This window comes from Mandrillus leucophaeus, unplaced genomic scaffold (genome assembly GCF_000951045.1).
Source record: "Mandrillus leucophaeus isolate KB7577 unplaced genomic scaffold, Mleu.le_1.0 Scaffold17, whole genome shotgun sequence".
Taxonomy (NCBI): domain Eukaryota; kingdom Metazoa; phylum Chordata; class Mammalia; order Primates; family Cercopithecidae; genus Mandrillus; species Mandrillus leucophaeus.
In genome coordinates this window covers 7,156,663-7,173,519 of record NW_012101698.1, presented here as the reverse complement: position 1 = coordinate 7,173,519, position 16,857 = coordinate 7,156,663, and the positions used below count along the sequence as shown (strand labels likewise).

Below are 16,857 nucleotides of genomic sequence, written 5' to 3'. Positions count from 1 at the left end.
GTTACGCTGCTAGGCTTCCAACTCTGACTCAACAGCCACTGTGTGAATTCTTCAGGCAAGTCCCTTTTCTTTTTTCCTTTTTTTTTTTTTTTTTTTGAGACAGAGTCTTGCTTTGTTGCCCAGACTAGAGTGCAGTGGCACAATCTCGGCTCACTGCAACCTCCGTCTCCTAGGTTGAAGCGATTCTTCTGCCTCAGCTTCACAAGTAGCTGGGATTACAGGCGCGCGCCACCACGCCCAGCTAATTTTTGTATTTTTAGTAGAGATGGGGTTTCGTCATGTTGACCAGGCTGGTCTCGAACTTCTGACCTTGGGTAATCCGCCCGCCTCGGCCTCCCAAAGTGCTGGGATTACAGGGTGAGTCACCATGCCCTGCCTCCCTTAATTTTTCTACGCCTCACTTTCCTCATCTATAAAATAGGGATGATCATCAGGTCCATGTCATAGGGTTGCTGTGAGGATCAAATCAGAAAATGGATGGGAAAGACTGGACATGTAAGAAACTCTCATAGATGGTGTTTGCAGGGTTTCCTTGTTTCTGCCCCCCGTGAACACTCATCTTCCGTCTTTATGTTTTATGTTTTGTTTTTGTTTTTCTTGGAGACAAAGTTTCGCTCTTGTTGCCCAGGCTAGAGTGCAGTGGCACGATCTAGGCTCACCGCAACCTCCGCCTCCTGGGTTCAATTGATTCTCCTGCCTCAGCCTCCCAAATAGCTGGGATTACAGGTGTGTGTCACCACACCCAGCTAATTTTGTATTTTTAATAGAGACAGGGTTTCACCATGTTGGCTAGGCTGGTCTCAAATTCCTGACCTCAGGTGGTCCACCCACCTCGGCCTCCCAAAGTGCTGGGATTACAGTCATGAGCCACCACGCCCGGCCTATGTTTTATGTTTTATGTTCCTTGCTTTATGTTTTGCCTCGTTTTCTGTTTTCTTTCTCTCTTCTTTCTTCCTCTTTCTTCTGCTCCTTGTTAGCCTTCCCCCTTCCAAATGCCTAGGGCTCCACTAGAGCAGTTTGGCCCTAGTGGTAGCTGTTGATGCCTCAAGGCCACTGAGATGCGGTTTTGCTCTTGTTGCCCAGGCTGGAGTGCAATGGCACATGATCTCTGCTCACTGCAACTTCCGCCTCCCGGATTCAAGCAGTTCTCCTGCCCCAGCCTCTGGAGTAGCTGGGGTTACAAATAGGCACCTGCCACCATGGCAGCTAATCTTTGTAGTTTTAGTAGAGATGGGGTTTCACCATGTTGGCCAGGCTGGTCTCGAACTCCTGACTTCAGGTGATCCACCCACCTCGGCCTCCCACAGTGCTGGGATTATAGACGTGAGCCACCGTGCCCAGGTGCCTTTGGGACTCTTGAACAGGGATGGCCTCCAGCCAACTCTAAACAGAGAAATCTAAACCTGGGATCTACACCTAGTGTTACATTTTTTTCCTTTAGATTCTATGAACAGGGCTGGGACAGGCTGGTAACAGGAAGAGGTGCTGTGTCTTGTTGTTGTGGTTGTTGTTTTGGTTTTGGTTTTGGGTTTTTTATTGTTGTTGAAGTTGTTTTGTTTTTTTGAGACGGAGTGTTACACTGTTGCCAGGCTGGAGTGCAGTGGCATGATCTTGGCTCACTGCAAGCTCCACCTCCCAGGTTCACACCATTCTCCCACCTCAGCCTCCGCCTCCTGGGTTCAAGTGATTCTCCTGCCTCTGCCTCCCGAGTAGCTGGGATTACAGGTGCCCACCACCATGCCTGGCTAATTTTGTATTTTTTCTTTCTTTTTTTTTTTCTCTGATACAGAGACTTGCTCTGTTGCCCAGGCTGGAGTGCAGTGGCCGCAATCTTGGCTCACTGCAAGCTCCGCCTCCCAGGTTCATGCCATTCTCCCCTCAGCCTCCCGAGTAGCTGGGACTACAGGCATCCGCCACCTCGCCCAGCTAATTTTTTGTATTTTTAGTAGAGACGGGGTTTCACCGTGTTAGCCAAGATGACCTTGATCTCCTGACCTCGTGATCTGCCCTCCTCGGCCTCCCAAAGTGCTGGGATTACAGGCGTGAACCATCGCGCCTGGCCAAATTTTTGTATTTTTAGTAGAGGTGGGATTTCACCATGTCGGTCAGCCTGGTCCCAAACTCCTGACCTCAGGTGAGCCACCCGCCTCGGCCTCCCAAGGTGCTGGGATTACAGGTGTGAGTCACCACGCCCGGCCTGGAGCTGCTGTGTCAAGGGCAGGCAGAGCTTGGCTGTGAGTGAGTGCTGCCCAGAGAGCCAGGATTCCTGGGCTCCAGCTCGACCCTGCTGTGGACAACCATCCTTGGTCAGTGTCTTGCTTTTCCCATTTGCAAATCGGGGAGAACCATAGCTCCTTCCTAGGTCTCTCAGACCGAGAGATGGTAAGGGATGTTTAGAAGAAGATGACTTTAAGGTGCTCGGCAGAAAGCCATATGGGCTGTTGGGGAATTCTTCCCTCTGGATGTGGACCACAGGGTATCTGATTGCAATGGCAAGTATTTATTCACATCCTGTACTCATTCAGTGTTTGGGACGTTCCTTAACATGACTCTTACTATCTTCTTCAGTCAGGATTCTTTACTTTTTATTGAAGTATGCCATTCATCAGAGTATAGATAATGAAAGCACAGCTTGGTGAACTTTCACAAACTGAACACACCCATGTAATTAGCACTGTCAAAGAGAAACAAAGCAGGGCCAGCCCCCAGAATTTCTGCCCCTGCACCCTTCCCACCTCACCCCACCAAGGGTTTCACTATCACTATCTGATCACCACTCTTGGGTGTAAGTGACAGAAACTCATCTCCCAGGGACTTAAGCAGAAACCGAATGCATCCCTCAGCTGAGGGGTCCATGGGTGAACCTTACACAACTGGATCCAAATGCTTAGATGATGCTGTCGGCTTGCCTGTGAACTTTCTCTGCTGAATTCTCTTCTGTGTTGACTTTTACACCCAGACAGTTTCCTCTTCCCTTGTGATCAGCAAAACTCCAGAATTGCAGTTGAGCAGATGTCCCATTCCTAGGCCAATAGTTCTGTGTGGGCTGGGGGGACAGGGTCAGTGTGTGGAATACAGACGTGAGCCTGTCTTGGGACACATGACCATTAGGAGCCGGGAGTGGTGGATCAACCCCATTTGAGCCACAGGTACTTTTGAGTGGGTGAGGGGGGTTCCCCAGGGAAAAGCCTAGCTACTGTTATGAGAAGGAAAAACAGGTACTGAATGGACAGAACCAAGCATGTCCAGTGTACCTGTGCAGTGCCGATCCTCACACTGGTCACCAGAGAACAGGTGTTCACTTGCAAAAAACCACAATCCAAAGTTCCAGGTTGCTCACAGTCTAGAAGAGAAAGCAAAGTACAATGCAGGGCAGAGTGGGGCATGCGTTGACAGCTGCAGAGGGGGCGGCTGCAGGCGAGGCTGAGATGCCTCCCAATGGGAGTCAGGGCTGGGCACTCGTAGCATGGGTTAGGGAGTTGGGAGAGATAGTGCTTGTTTGATGAACAGTGATGATTCCCGGCCGTCTGAAGCCTGGGATATGGGAGATACGGGTGGAAAGCTGAAGGTTACTGAGTAGGAAAATGGCAGGATCAGATGTGTGGTGTAGGCACCTCTGGGGGCAACTGTACAAGATGGACTGAAGGGAGACCAGGTGGGGACTTTGCTAGAATCCAGGAGAGAAGGATGCAGCCAGGACCAACGTGACCCTCCCGCAACTGAATGTCCAGGCCATCCACTGGGACACCATCAGGTCCCTTGACTGTCACATAGCCAGATGTGTCTTCAATGTCCCCAACTTGATTGTCAGCTCCACCGGGATCGGGATCCTGAGCACTGACTTTCCTGGATTGAATCTTTTGCTGATCTTATCTTTTCTCTATTTTGCAGCCTTTATCTGTCATTTATGTTTTTTGTTCTACTTTTCACATCTTTTAAATTTTTCTTTCAACCTTTCTAATATCTAATGCAATTAGCCCCAAGGAAAACTAAGAGAAACAAGAAAAAACAAGAAAGGAAATGTACTCTCAGTGCTTCAGCTGTGAGCTGGCGTGTTTTGCTGTGGCTTTAGGTTTTTGATTTTTTTTAAGAAAGAGGGTCACACTCTGTTGCCCACGCTGGTGAGCAGTAGAACGATCATAACTCACTTCCACCTTGAGCTCCTGGGCTCAAGAGATCCTCCCACCTCGGCCTCCCAAAGTGCTGGGATTACAGGCATGAGCCACTGTGCCTGGCCTCCAGGCATATTTTATGCTTTCTCAAGCTATGTGTAGTATTTTGACAAAAATAAATTTTAAAAAGAGTAAATGTCAAAAAAAGTTTCTGTGACTTAAGAAGGACCACTGCTTAGGGTGCTCCTGGGTACCAAAACAAGAAACAGAACTTTCTATTCCCTTTATGACCTCTTGTACTTTTTAGTTCCACCCTCCTCCTGAAAAACATATGATCATTTTCATCATCGTTATCATCACCATCATCACCACTAATTACTTGTTGGAAATTTAAAGCAGAATTGCCTCTGAGGTTGGAGGGCTGGAGAGGGCATGAGAGATAGGAAATGTCACTTCCTTCTGCCTGACTAGCTTTGTGCTCTGGTGTGGGGCTGTGTCTGCCCAGGGAGTGTGGCCTCTTTTCCTGTCTTCACACATGAAACATGAGCTGATAATGCCCGCATCTGTACCTTGAGAATTTTTTTTTTGTTTTTCGAGATAGAGTCTCGCTCTGTCACCCAGGCTGGAGTACAGTGGTACAGTCTCAGCTCACTGCAACCTCCGTCTCCCAGGTTTAAATGATTCTCCTGCCTCAGCTTCCTGAGTAGCTGGGACTGCAGGCACCTGCCACCACACTCGGCTAATTTTTGTATTTTTAGTAGAGACGGGGTTTTGCCAAGTTGGCCGGGCTGGTCTCGATCTCCTGACCTCTAGTGATCTGCCCGCCTCAGCCTCCCAAAGGGCTGGGATTACAGGCAGGAGCCACCATGCCTGGCTTAGAATTTTATACAACATCTATGTGTTATCTTTTCCAAAAATTAAACTATAATAAATATGTGCCCCTCATCAAGGGAAGACTTTCAAGGGGGAGATAGGCCTTCCAGGATGGGAAATGGTACCGGACAAAGGCTCAGGACTGTGACACCCACTACAGAGCCCTGCAGTGAGGGTCTGGTTCTTGGATTTATTTTTGTTTGTTTGTTTGTTTGTTTACCTTTTGAGATGGAGTCTCACTCTGTCACCCAGGCTGGAGTGCAGTGGCGCGATCTCAGATCACCGGACAAAGGCTCAGGACTGTGACACCCACTACAGAGCCCTGCAGTGAGGGTCTGGTTCTTGGATTTATTTTTGTTTGTTTGTTTGTTTGTTTACCTTTTGAGATGGAGTCTCACTCTGTCACCCAGGCTGGAGTGCAGTGGCGTGATCTCGGCTCACTGCAACCTCCACCTCCCAGGTTCAAGCAATTCTCCTGCCTCAGCCTCCCGAGTTGCTGGGACTACAGGCACCTGCCATCACGCCTGGCTAATTTTTGTATTTTTAGTAGAGACGGAGTTTCACCATTTGGTCAGGCTGGTCTCGAATTCCTGACCTTAGGTGATCTACCCACCTTAGCCTCCCAAAGTGCTGGGTTTACAGGTGTGAGCCACCGCGCACCTGGCCTGTTGATTTATTTATTATTTATTTATTTTTGAGACAGTCTCTCTCCATTGCCCAGGCTGGAGTGCAGTCACACAATCTCAGCTCACTGCAACCTCTGCCTCCTAGGCTCAAGCAATCCTCCCACCTCAGCCTCCTGAGTAGCTGGGACTACAGGTCTGCACCACTGCACCAGGCTAATTTTTGTATTTTTAGTAGAGATGGGGTTTTGCCATGTTATCCAGGCTGGTCTTGAGCTTCTGGGCCCAAGCATTTCACCCACTTCAGCCTCCCAAAATGCCGTAATTACAGGCATGAAGTACCATACCCGGCTGGTTCTTGGATTTAAGCCCCTGCCCTTCCTCCTCACTGGGTATTCACATCTCTGAGCCCCACTGCTTCAGTTAAAACAGACAGGGATGGTCATTTCTGCCTCCTAGGGACTTGGGATGATAGCATTTAATCATGAAAGCAAAAGTACCTATCACAGGGCTTGCCTGACTTTTTCTTCCTCATGTCAAACCCTTGTCCCAAATGTCCACTGTGCTGAGTGCAAGGCTTCTACCAGAAAGCTCCCAGCTGGGAACTGGTCTTCTGGAGACTCTGTGGCATAGGATGATTCAAGCACCTTCCTAGTTCTTGAGTTTCAGTAATAGGATCTCATAGCAGTTCCTGTAGTGTGTGAGTCACTTAAGAAGACCTCTGGCTTTCCTGGAACACAGGTAACAAACACCTTGGCTTGGGATCAAGATCCTCCCTACCAGGGAAGGGCTGGGCTGGCCAGGACAACTGTGTTTGGGCCAGAGCAGCAGGGTCCTGCACTCTGCAGGGAGCAATCACACGTGGGAGAGGCCCACAGCCTGGGATCAGAAGTGCCAGGAGCTTAGGAACAGGAGTCCTGGGGTCCCAGCTTTCCTGCTGTCTCTCCAAGCCTTGAGTCCTTCACCTGAAAAACTGACATCATCATGCCCCACTCAGGGCCCGCTGAGTTAAGTCATCCTGTGGACTTGAAGCACCTAGCACTTGAAGTCAGAAAATGAGTTCCCTTCTCTTTCGGTGCCCCATTGGCAGGAAGCCAACCATCGTCAGCCCACTGGCACTGGAGGAGCGTTGATCATGTGCAAAGCAGATGAGTGGCTACTCTCCCCGTCTTCCAGGTTTTCCCAGACAGGCTGTGCAGTCAGCTGCTGACAGAGCTGCTGGGCATCCTCCACCCACCCCTGTTGCCTCCTGATGAGGGGAAGGGGCAGAAATGGGATCTGCTCCCAAGTTAGACCGTGGCTTCTCTCAGTGGTGACCTGGACAGGGGAGTGGGGAAGGCAGGGAGCAAAGGATGCAGGAGCAAGGAGAAAATTTCCAGGCCCCTCCCTTCCAAAGTCACCCGGTCTTGAGATCATTGCAGAAGCAACAGGTGCAAAGAGAAGAATACTTTGGGACCTTGGAATGCGGGAGGCCGGCCCAGTGTTCCTTCTACCCTGCGAGACATGCGTGACATTCCTTTTTTTTTTTTCTTGAGATGGAGTTTCGCCCTTGTTGCCCAGGGTGGAATGCAATGGCATGATCTCGGCTCACCACAACCTCTGCCTCCCGGGTTCAAGTGATTTTCCTGCCTCAGCCTTCCGAGTAGCTGGGGTTACAGGCATGCGCCACCACGCCTGGCTAATTTTGTATTTTTAGTAGAGACGGGGTTTCTCCATGTTGGTCAAGCTGGTCTCAAATTCCCGACCTCAGGTGATCCGCCTGCCTTGCCTCTCAAAGTGCTGGGGTTACAGGTATGAGCCTCCATGCCCGACCTATGCGACATTCTTAAGGTCCACTAAAGGGCTGGTTGTTGGAGGCCAGAGGATGGCCTGTGAGATACTGGGATTGGAAGAGTAGGTGGCCTATGGGTGTCTCCTCTTGGGGGAGACTCCCCAGGTGGAGGGGGTTCCTCCTCTGCAAACAGTAGCTCAGCACAGGGACAGTAACAGTAATGGGGGCATGTGTGTAAGGAATGCTCTCCCAGGCCCCCTCTTCTTCGGTGTTTGCAGCTGCATCTCACAACAGCCCTAAGAGGTTAAATGTTGCAAATCCCACTCTACAGAAGTGGAAATCGAGCCTCAGAGAAGTTATGTCACTTTTGGGGCTATCTTCCCCTGTAGGGTGTGACTCCATTGCCCTTCTGCTTTACCAGGTACTGAGGAGCCTCTCATCATCTCCCATGGATTTGTGATCAGCGTTGCAGCTCTCCCAGCAGCCCTGGACAGTGGTGAGTCCCCTCAGTTGGCCAGAACAGTACTCTGCTCTCACCTCTCTGCTTCTCCGGCTCCATCCCAGCTCCGCCTCAACTGGTCTCCTTGCAAACCCACGGGGCTTCAGGACACCCTCCCTCTGGGGCCCATGCTGCCTTCAGCACTTCACCCCCCACCAGTGATGGCAACAGTTGGTGTTCTTTGTCCACTTTATTTATTGGCTCATGTTTTTGTTTTTGAGACAGAGTCTCACTCTTTTGCCCAGGCTGGAGTATAGTGGCGCAATCTCAGCTCACCACAACCTCTGCCTCCCGGGTTCAAGCAATTTTCCCGCCTCACCCTACCAAGTAACTGAGACTACAGGCATGCGCCACCATGCCCAGCTAATTTTTGTATGTTTTTGGTAGAGATGGGATTTCACCATGTTGGCCAGGTTGGTCTCGAACTCCTGACCTCAGGTGATCTGCCCACCTCAACCTCCCAAATTGCTAGGATTATAGGCATGAGCCACCGTGCCTGGCCTTATTTGCTCATTTTGATATTGTATTGTATTTTTTGAGTCAGAGTCTCACTCTGTCGCCCAAGCTGGAGTGCAGTTGCATGATCAAAGCTCACTGCAACCTTAAACTCCTGGGCTCAAGCAGTCCTCCCACGTCAACCTCCCGAGTAGCAGGGACCACAGGCACACACCACCACACCTGGCTTTTCTTTTCTTTTCTTTTCTTTCTTTCTTTCTTTCTTTTTTTTTTTTTTTAATGTTTTTGTAGAGACAGGAAGGCTATCCATATGTTGCCCAGGCTAGTCGCAAACTTTTAGCTTCAAGGTATCCTCCCACCTGAGCCTCTCAAAGTGCTGGGAGTACAGGCTTGAATCATCGCGTCCTGCCTGTTTGCTTATTTTCAATAAGAAAAGTTATTTTCCATAAGAAAAGTTATACCCGTCTTTTTAAACAAAAAAATCATACAATGCAGAGCACACACTGTAGCAAGGGCACTCTTCAGTTAGGGACATTACTGCGTGTCCCTCCTGCCCATCCAGGATATTCAAGCATTTTCCCATTGCCTAATAATCCACCCAAATCCTGTGTTATGTGCTGCTATCATCCCGCTTTTACAGATGGGTAAACTGAGTCATGGAGCGATCCAGTATTTGGTTCAAGATCACAGGCTATGTATGTCAGTGTAGTGTGGAAAGTTAGAAGAAAGATCACGGACTACGGAGTGGAAGAGCCTCAGGGAGCCTGGCGGTGCTGTGACGGCCACCAGAGCGCCCATCAGTTCAACAACCTAAAAGAGTTTCCTCACAGGAATTCTTAAGCAAAAGACAGGAATTCCGTTTGGAATATATTTCCCTCTCCAAATAGACAGTGGTAATGTGGGTAGGTAGCTAAGAAGGTAGGACTCACATACAGACAGATTTCTGACCGCATTCTGCATTTGTACTTTTGCTCTCAGCTAGACTGGATCCTGAGTTATGTCTTAAGGCCACATTTCCGGGAGAGCGCCCCACTGAGACCATCATGTTCATGGGAGGCTCTGGTCTGGTGGTCGAATCTGCTCCCTGAAGGCACTGGGCAGTGGGGCACGGGATGGGCGTGCAGGCTGCAGCCCCTAACCGCTGCGCTCTCCTCCCTAAGGCCCCCAGCAGTCAGCATGTGGCTGCCGCGAGTCTCCAGCACAGCAGTGACCGCGCTCCTCCTGGCGCAGACCTTCCTCCTCCTCTTTCTGGTTTCCCGGCCAGGGCCCTCGTCCCCAGCAGGCGGCGAGGAGCGCGTGCATGTGCTGGTGCTGTCCTCGTGGCGCTCGGGCTCCTCCTTCGTGGGCCAACTCTTCAGCCAGCACCCCGACGTCTTCTACCTAATGGAGCCCGCGTGGCACGTGTGGACCACCCTGTCGCAAGGCAGCGCCGCAACGCTGCACATGGCCGTGCGTGACCTGGTGCGCTCCGTCTTCCTGTGTGACATGGACGTGTTTGATGCCTATCTGCCTTGGCGCCGCAACCTGTCCGACCTCTTCCAGTGGGCCGTGAGCCGTGCACTCTGCTCGCCACCCGCCTGCAGTGCCTTTCCCCGAGGCGCCATCAGCAGCGAGGCGGTGTGCAAGCCACTGTGCGCGCGGCAGCCCTTCAGCCTGGCCCAGGAGGCCTGCCGCTCCTACAGCCACGTGGTGCTCAAGGAGGTGCGCTTCTTCAACCTGCAGGTGCTCTACCCGCTGCTCAGTGACCCCACGCTCAACCTGCGCATCGTGCACCTGGTGCGTGACCCGCGGGCTGTTCTGCGCTCCCGGGAGCAGACAGCCAAGGCTCTGGCGCGTGACAACGGCATCGTGCTGGGCACCAATGGCACGTGGGTGGAGGCCGACCCCGGCCTGCGCGTGGTACGCGAGGTGTGCCGTAGCCACGTACGCATCGCCGAGGCCGCCACACTCAAGCCGCCACCCTTCCTGCGCGGCCGCTACCGCCTAGTGCGCTTCGAGGACCTGGCGCGGGAGCCGCTGGCAGAAATCCGTGCGCTCTACGCCTTCACCGGGCTGAGTCTCACACCACAGCTCGAGGCCTGGATCCATAACATCACCCACGGATCTGGACCTGGTGCACGCCGCGAAGCCTTCAAGACTTCGTCCAGGAATGCGCTCAACGTCTCCCAGGCCTGGCGCCACGCGCTGCCCTTTGCCAAGATCCGCCGCGTGCAGGAACTGTGCACTGGTGCCCTGCAGCTGCTGGGCTACCGGCCTGTATACTCTGAGGACGAGCAGCGCAACCTCGCCCTTGATCTGGTGCTGCCACGAGGCCTGAACGGCTTCACCTGGGCATCGTCCACCTCCTCGCACCCCCGGCATTAGTGGAGGCCACAGTTGTAGCGGGTGCCAGGTCCGGGAGGAGAGTGCATGGTGCAGAGGGGGCTGGGGCGCACGGAGAGGCAGGTCCCTATATTGACCAAGGAGTTCGTGGTACCCCCCTGAAGTAGGCAAGGACTGCACATTTCTTTCTCTCCTGATTCTTGGTTTTCCTGAGTCCTCTGGAGCTGCCTTCTCATCAGGTTCACTCTTCATGGAAAGCAACTCTTGCCCCTACCTCCTCTGGGCACAGGGTGTGCGTTCAGATGACTTGGCTCCTACTCAAGGGCTTTCTTCCCCTTTAACTCTCTCCTTCTGGGGATACATCCTGCAGCAGCTGAGGGGGTGCCCTAGCACTGGCCGGGAGTGGAGAGGCACTGTGGTGATAAGACTCCAAAGGTCTGCACATCACATACACATGCACACGTGCACACATGGCAAAACTCAGAAGTGAAAAGACTTGTCCAAAATCACATGGTGAGGAGGATGAAGGGAGGAGAGAGCTTTTGCTCTGGGGCTCCAGTTGGGAGGAGAGGCCCTGCCTCCTGGGTGAGAAGGGTCAGATTTTCCCATTTTAATTGCTTTCGGGAAGAGCAAGCAGAGTCATGGCCAGGGACACAGCTGAGAGATTGTAGGGGCCAGCCCTACTGGGTCTGTGGGGTTTTCTCCCCTTGTGCAGAGACGAGAGGTCGTAGAAATAAAGGATACAAGACAGAGAGATAAAAGACAGCTGGGCCTGGGGGACCACTACCACCAAGATGCAGAGACTGGAAGTGGCCCTGAATGCCTGGCTGCGCTGTTATTTATTGGATACAAAGCTAAAGGGTAAAGAGTGTGAGTCATCTCCAAGGATTGATGAGGTCACGTGAGTCACGTGTCCACCGGACAGGGGGCCCTTCCCTGTTAGGTAGCGGAGGTGGAGAGAGGACAGCTTACATCATTATTTCTCCTATGCTCTTTTCAGAAAGATCAAAGACTTTAATACTTCCACTAGTTTTGCTACTGCTATCTAGAGGGCAGAGCCAGGTGTACATGAAAGTGAAACAGGAGCGTGACCGCTGAAGCACAGCATCACAGGGAGATGGTTAGGCCTCCCGATAACTGTGGGCGGGCCTGACTGATGTCTAGCTCTGACTACCACTAGACCATGGTCTGCTTGGTGACAGGCGTCTTCCCAGACGGTGGCATTACCGCTAGACCAAGGAGCCCTCTGGTGGCCCCCTCTGGGCATGACAGAGGGCTCACACTCTTGTCTTCTGGTCCCTTCTCACCATGCCCCTTTAGCTCCTATCTCTGTATGGCCTGGATTTTCCTAGGTTATAATTGTAGAGCAAGGATTATTATAATATTGGAATAAAGAGTAATTGCTACAAACTCATGATGAATGATATTCGTATAGAATCATATCTATGATCTCTATCTAGTAGAACTATTCTTATTTTATATATTTTATTATACTGGAATAGCTCGTGCCCTCGGTCTCTTGCCTTGGCACCTGGGTGGCTTGCCACCCACAACAGATAGAGGAGGCTTTGAATGCTGAGACCAGAGCTTATCATCCTGGACAGGCCTGGAGGGAGGCAATAAGTGGGAAAGGTAGGGGGAGAGAAGGCTGGGGAGGGCTGGGCAGAGAGCCAGGCATAGTGAGTGGCAGAGCAAGACGGGGACAGCAGGATCAGTGCCTGGAAGGCAGGTGTGCCCGTCAGGGGGGAGTGGAACTCATCAGGCTTGCCAAGAGGTTGGAAGGGAAATGGCTCTGGGTTGGATCTGTCTTCCCTTGGTCCTTCTGGGCCAGGCCTTGGAGGAGAGCAGAGGATGATCCCTGCCTGTAAGCCACACTTCCTAGCTCTGGGGACAAAAGGGCTTAGTAAAGGAATGCTGGATGTGTAGAGGGTTTAGTCCCAAGCTCAGGAAATGAGAGTCAATAAGTATCCGGTTCATGTTTAAAAGAAAAGCTCACGGAACCTCTGGAAAGGACGGGGAAGCTGAGTTAGCCACATAAATGAACCCAAGTCACACTGGAACGCAGAGCTGGTCTGGGAACTGTGTTGGATGCCACCAGAGCTTCTGACCCTGTTACCTGTGAAATGAGGCAGTTTCCCTCACGGTTGCCATCAGCTACCAGGAGGGATGCAGGTGGTCACCAGCTTCTGATCCTCATCCTGGCTGTGGCCACAGATGGGGGGAACCTGGATTGTGGAGCCACATCCTCCCTGCAAAGCAGGCAGGGCAAGGGAGATCTGACATTTTCTGCTTTACGTGGAGGGAGCAGAGGCACATTAGCCTTGAAGTTGAAGCTCATTTTAGGTTCCTTCCAGCTTTAGAAGCTTCAACCAAATGAAACTTGAATCTATCTCTCGTGACAATAATAGGAGGAAGGTATTTAAAACCCCAGATTTATGAATGGGTACTACGTGGCTTGGAGAGTATCTTTCTTTGTTCTTGTTCAGGTGGTTATAACAAAATACCTTAAAAGTAGGTAACTTGGCTGGATGCAGTGGCTCATGCCTGTAATCCCAGCACTGTGGGAGGCCGAGGTGGGTGAATCACCTGAGGTCGGGCATTCAAGACCAGCCTGGCCAACATGGCAAAAACCTTCCTCTACTAAAAATACAAAATGAGCGGGGTGTGGTGGCACATACCTGTAATCCCAGTTACTCGGGAAGCTAAGGCAGGAGAATCGCTTGAACCCGGGAGGCGGAGGTTACAGTGAGCAAAGACCATGCCATCTCACTCTAGCCTGGGTGACAGAGCAAGACTCCATCTCAAAAAAAAAAAAAAAGACTGGGTAACTTATAAACATACCTTTTTCTCACGAGTCTGGAGACTGGGAAGTCCAAGCCACCGGTGTTGTCTGATGAGGGCCCACTTTTTCACAGACAAGTGCCTTCTAGCTGTGTCCTCTTATGGTAGAAGATAGGAGGCAGCTCTCCAGGGCCTTTTTTTGAGACGGAGTCTGGCTCTGTCGCCCAGGCTGGAGTGCAGTGGCACAATCTCGGCTCACTTGCAACCTCTGCCTCTCTCTGCCTCCTGGGTTCAAGCAATTCTCCTGCCTCAGCCTCCTGAGGAGCTGGGACTACAGGGATGCACCACCATGCCCAGCTAATTTTTGTATTTTTGTAGACACTGGGTTTCACCATATTGGCCAGGTTGGTCTCAAACTCCTGACCTCAAGTGATCTGCCCGCCTTAGTCTCCCAAATGCTGGGATTACAGGCATGAGCCACTGCACCCAGCCTCCAGGGCCTTTTTAAGAATGTCACTTATCCCATTCTTGAGGTCTCCACCCTCATTATCTAATCACCTCCCAAAGGCTCCACCTCCCAACACCATCATATTGTGGGTTAAGATTTCAACCACATGCCAGGCGTGGTAGCTCATGCCTGTAATGCCAGCATTTTGAGAGGCTGAGGTGGGCAGATCATTTGAGGTCAGGAGTTTGAGACCAGCCTGGTCAACATGGTGAAACCCTGTCTCTACTAAAAATACAAAAAATTAGCCGGGTGTGGTGGTGCACGCCTGTAATCCCAGCTACTCAGCAGGCTGAGGCAGGAGAATCCCTTGAATCCAGGAGGCGGAGAGTGCAGTGAGCCAAGACAATGCCACTGCACTCCAGCCTGGACAACAGAGTGAGACTCCATCTCATGCCCAGCCAGACAGTAGCATCCCTTCATTTGCCCCTGTTTAAGTCACACATTTTATTGATGGCTGCAATTAATGGCCTCTTTGTATCCCAGTCCTCTGCCATATGACCCACCTATTCTCCCCTGCCAAGGTGTCAGGACATGCTTGACTGGTTCCCGAATTTGCTGTCTGCACGTGGGCAGTACATTAAGCCTCAGAGTGAACCCAGGTTAACTTTCAGGACAAAGAAAGTGGCCTGGCTGACTAGGCACAGTAAAGCCAAGGCTGGGTAGGTACATACTTGTGGTGCTGATCACGTATGTCTCATTTCTCTGTGAGAGTGCAGTCCCTTGGCCGGGCGCGGTGGCTCAAGCCTGTAATCCCAGCACTTTGGGAGGCCGAGACGGGCGGATCATGAGGTCAGGAGATCGAGACCATCCTGGCTTATATGGTGAAACCCCGTCTCTACTAAAAAATACAAAAAATTAGCTGGGCGAGGTGGTGGGTGCCTGTAGTCCCAGCTACTCGGGAGTCTGAGGCAGGAGAATGGCGTAAACCCGGGAGGCGGAGCTTGCAGTGAGCCGAGATCCAGCCACGGCACCACAGCCTGGGTGACAGAGCAAGACTCTGTCTCAAAAAAAAAAAAAAAAAAGAGAGTGCAGTCCCAACAGGAAAGTTTAATTGCTGGGGACTGCCCAGTGCTGTGACGGGGCACAGAGTTCTGGGTTGCTGTGGGGGTGACTGCATTGACCACGGTTAGTGGCTTGCTGTATTGACACTCTGTGCTGTGTGACCATGGCTCCTGCCATCAAGAAGTGGAGTGTGTTTCCCCACCTCTGAATCCAGGCTGGTCCTGTGACTTGCTTTGTCCTGTAGACGAATGTAGTGCAACTTCCTGTGAGCCAGTTTCAAGCATAGGCCTTGGAAGCAAAACTTTACCTCCACCTGTCTTAGGTTTTCAGCTGGGGCTCTGCTACGGTTTGATCGTGTCTCCCAAAGTTGGAAACTTGATCCCCAGTGTTGTGAGGTGGGGCTTGATGAAAAGTAATTAGGCCACATGGGTTATGCCCTTGTGAATGGGTAGATAACATTATTTCTGGGCCCAGGCATGGTGGCTCATGCCTATAATCCCAGCATTTTGGGAGGCTGAGGTTGGCGGATTACTTGAGGTCAGGAGTTTGAGATCAGCCTGGCCAAGCAGGTAAAACCCCCTTTCTACTCAAAATACAAAAATTAGCCAAGTGTGGTGGCGCATGCCTGTAATGCCAGCCACTTGGGAGGCTGAGACAGGAGAATCGCTTGAACCCAGGAGGCGGAGGTTGCAGTGAGCTGAGATCGCACTGCTGTACTCCAGCCTGGGCAACAAAGCGAGATTCATCTCAAAAAAAAAATGTTATCTCAGGAGTAAGTTGGTTATCGTGAGAGTGGTGCCTTATAAATGAAGGATTTCATTCTTTGTCTTTCTCTTGCCCTCACTTTGCCCTTCTGCCATATAATGCCTTCCACTGTACTAGGACACAGCAAGAAGGCTGGCTTCTTGATCTTGGGCTTCCCAGCCTCCAGAACTGTAAGCCAACTTCTATTTATTATATATGACCCATGCTGGGTTCAGTGGCTCACGCCTATAATCCCAATACTTTGCAAGGCTGAGGCAGGAGGATCACTTGAGACCAGGCATTCAAGACCAGCCTGGGCAACATAATGAGACTCCATCTCTACAGAGTTAAAAAAAAATTAGTGGGGCATGGTGTCGTGCACCTGTAGTCCTAGCTCCTTGGGAGGCTGAGTTGGGAGGATTGTGTGAGCCCAGGAGGTTGAGGTTACAGTGAACCATGATCATACCAGTGCACTCCAGCCTGGGTGACAGAGCAAGACACCTGTCTCTAAATAAATGACGCCAGATGTGGTATTGTTATAGCAAAACAAAACAGATTAAGAGACTTTTCAATGAAAAGACAGATTCACAAAGAAAAACAATTTTTTTGTTTTTGTTTTTTTGAGGCAGAGTCTTGCTCTTGTCCCCCAGGCTGGAGTGCAGTCGAGCCATCTTGGCTCACTGCAACCTCCACCTCCCAGTTTCAAGCGATTCTCTTGCCTCAGCCTCCCGAGTAGCTGGGATTACAGGTGTACACCACCACGCCCGGTTATGTTTTTTGTATTTTTAGTAGAGACGGGGTTTCACCACGTCAATCAGGCTAGTCTGGAACTCCTGACCTCAGGTGATCCACCTGCCTTTGCCTCCCAAAGTACTAGGATTACAGGCATGAGCCACTGCGCCCGGTGAAAAACAGTTTATTAACACAGGCAGCCAACATCACTCGGGATAAGCCTCAACAAAAAGTAACAAAGTGATGGCTTGGAACACTGTCTTACACAGCATTTTTAAAAAAGTAAATTTGTAGAGAAATGACGACCAAGGACAACAGTTTTAGGCTTCCAAAGGTAGTAAACTAGGCCGGGCGCGGTGGCTCAAGCCTGTAATCCCAGCACTTTGGGAGGCCGAGACGGGCGGATCACGAGGTCAGGAGATCGAGACCATCCT

General features: G+C 51.2%; 2 protein-coding genes across 2 annotated transcripts in view; both read left to right on the top strand.

Annotated features, from left to right (window-relative positions):
• Positions 1–10,717, top strand: part of CHST6 (carbohydrate (N-acetylglucosamine 6-O) sulfotransferase 6) — a 15,751-nt gene extending 5,034 nt beyond the window's left edge. Inside the window, exons 2-3 of the mRNA XM_011976808.1 lie at positions 7,801–7,875; positions 9,495–10,717. Coding sequence (XP_011832198.1) covers positions 9,511–10,698 — 1,188 coding nt within the window. The 5' untranslated portion in view covers positions 7,801–7,875; positions 9,495–9,510 and the 3' untranslated portion in view covers positions 10,699–10,717. The remainder of the gene's footprint in view (positions 1–7,800; positions 7,876–9,494) is intronic.
• Positions 1–16,857, top strand: part of TMEM170A (transmembrane protein 170A) — a 78,189-nt gene that overhangs the window by 35,308 nt on the left and 26,024 nt on the right. The gene's annotated exons all lie outside the window — the stretch shown is intronic.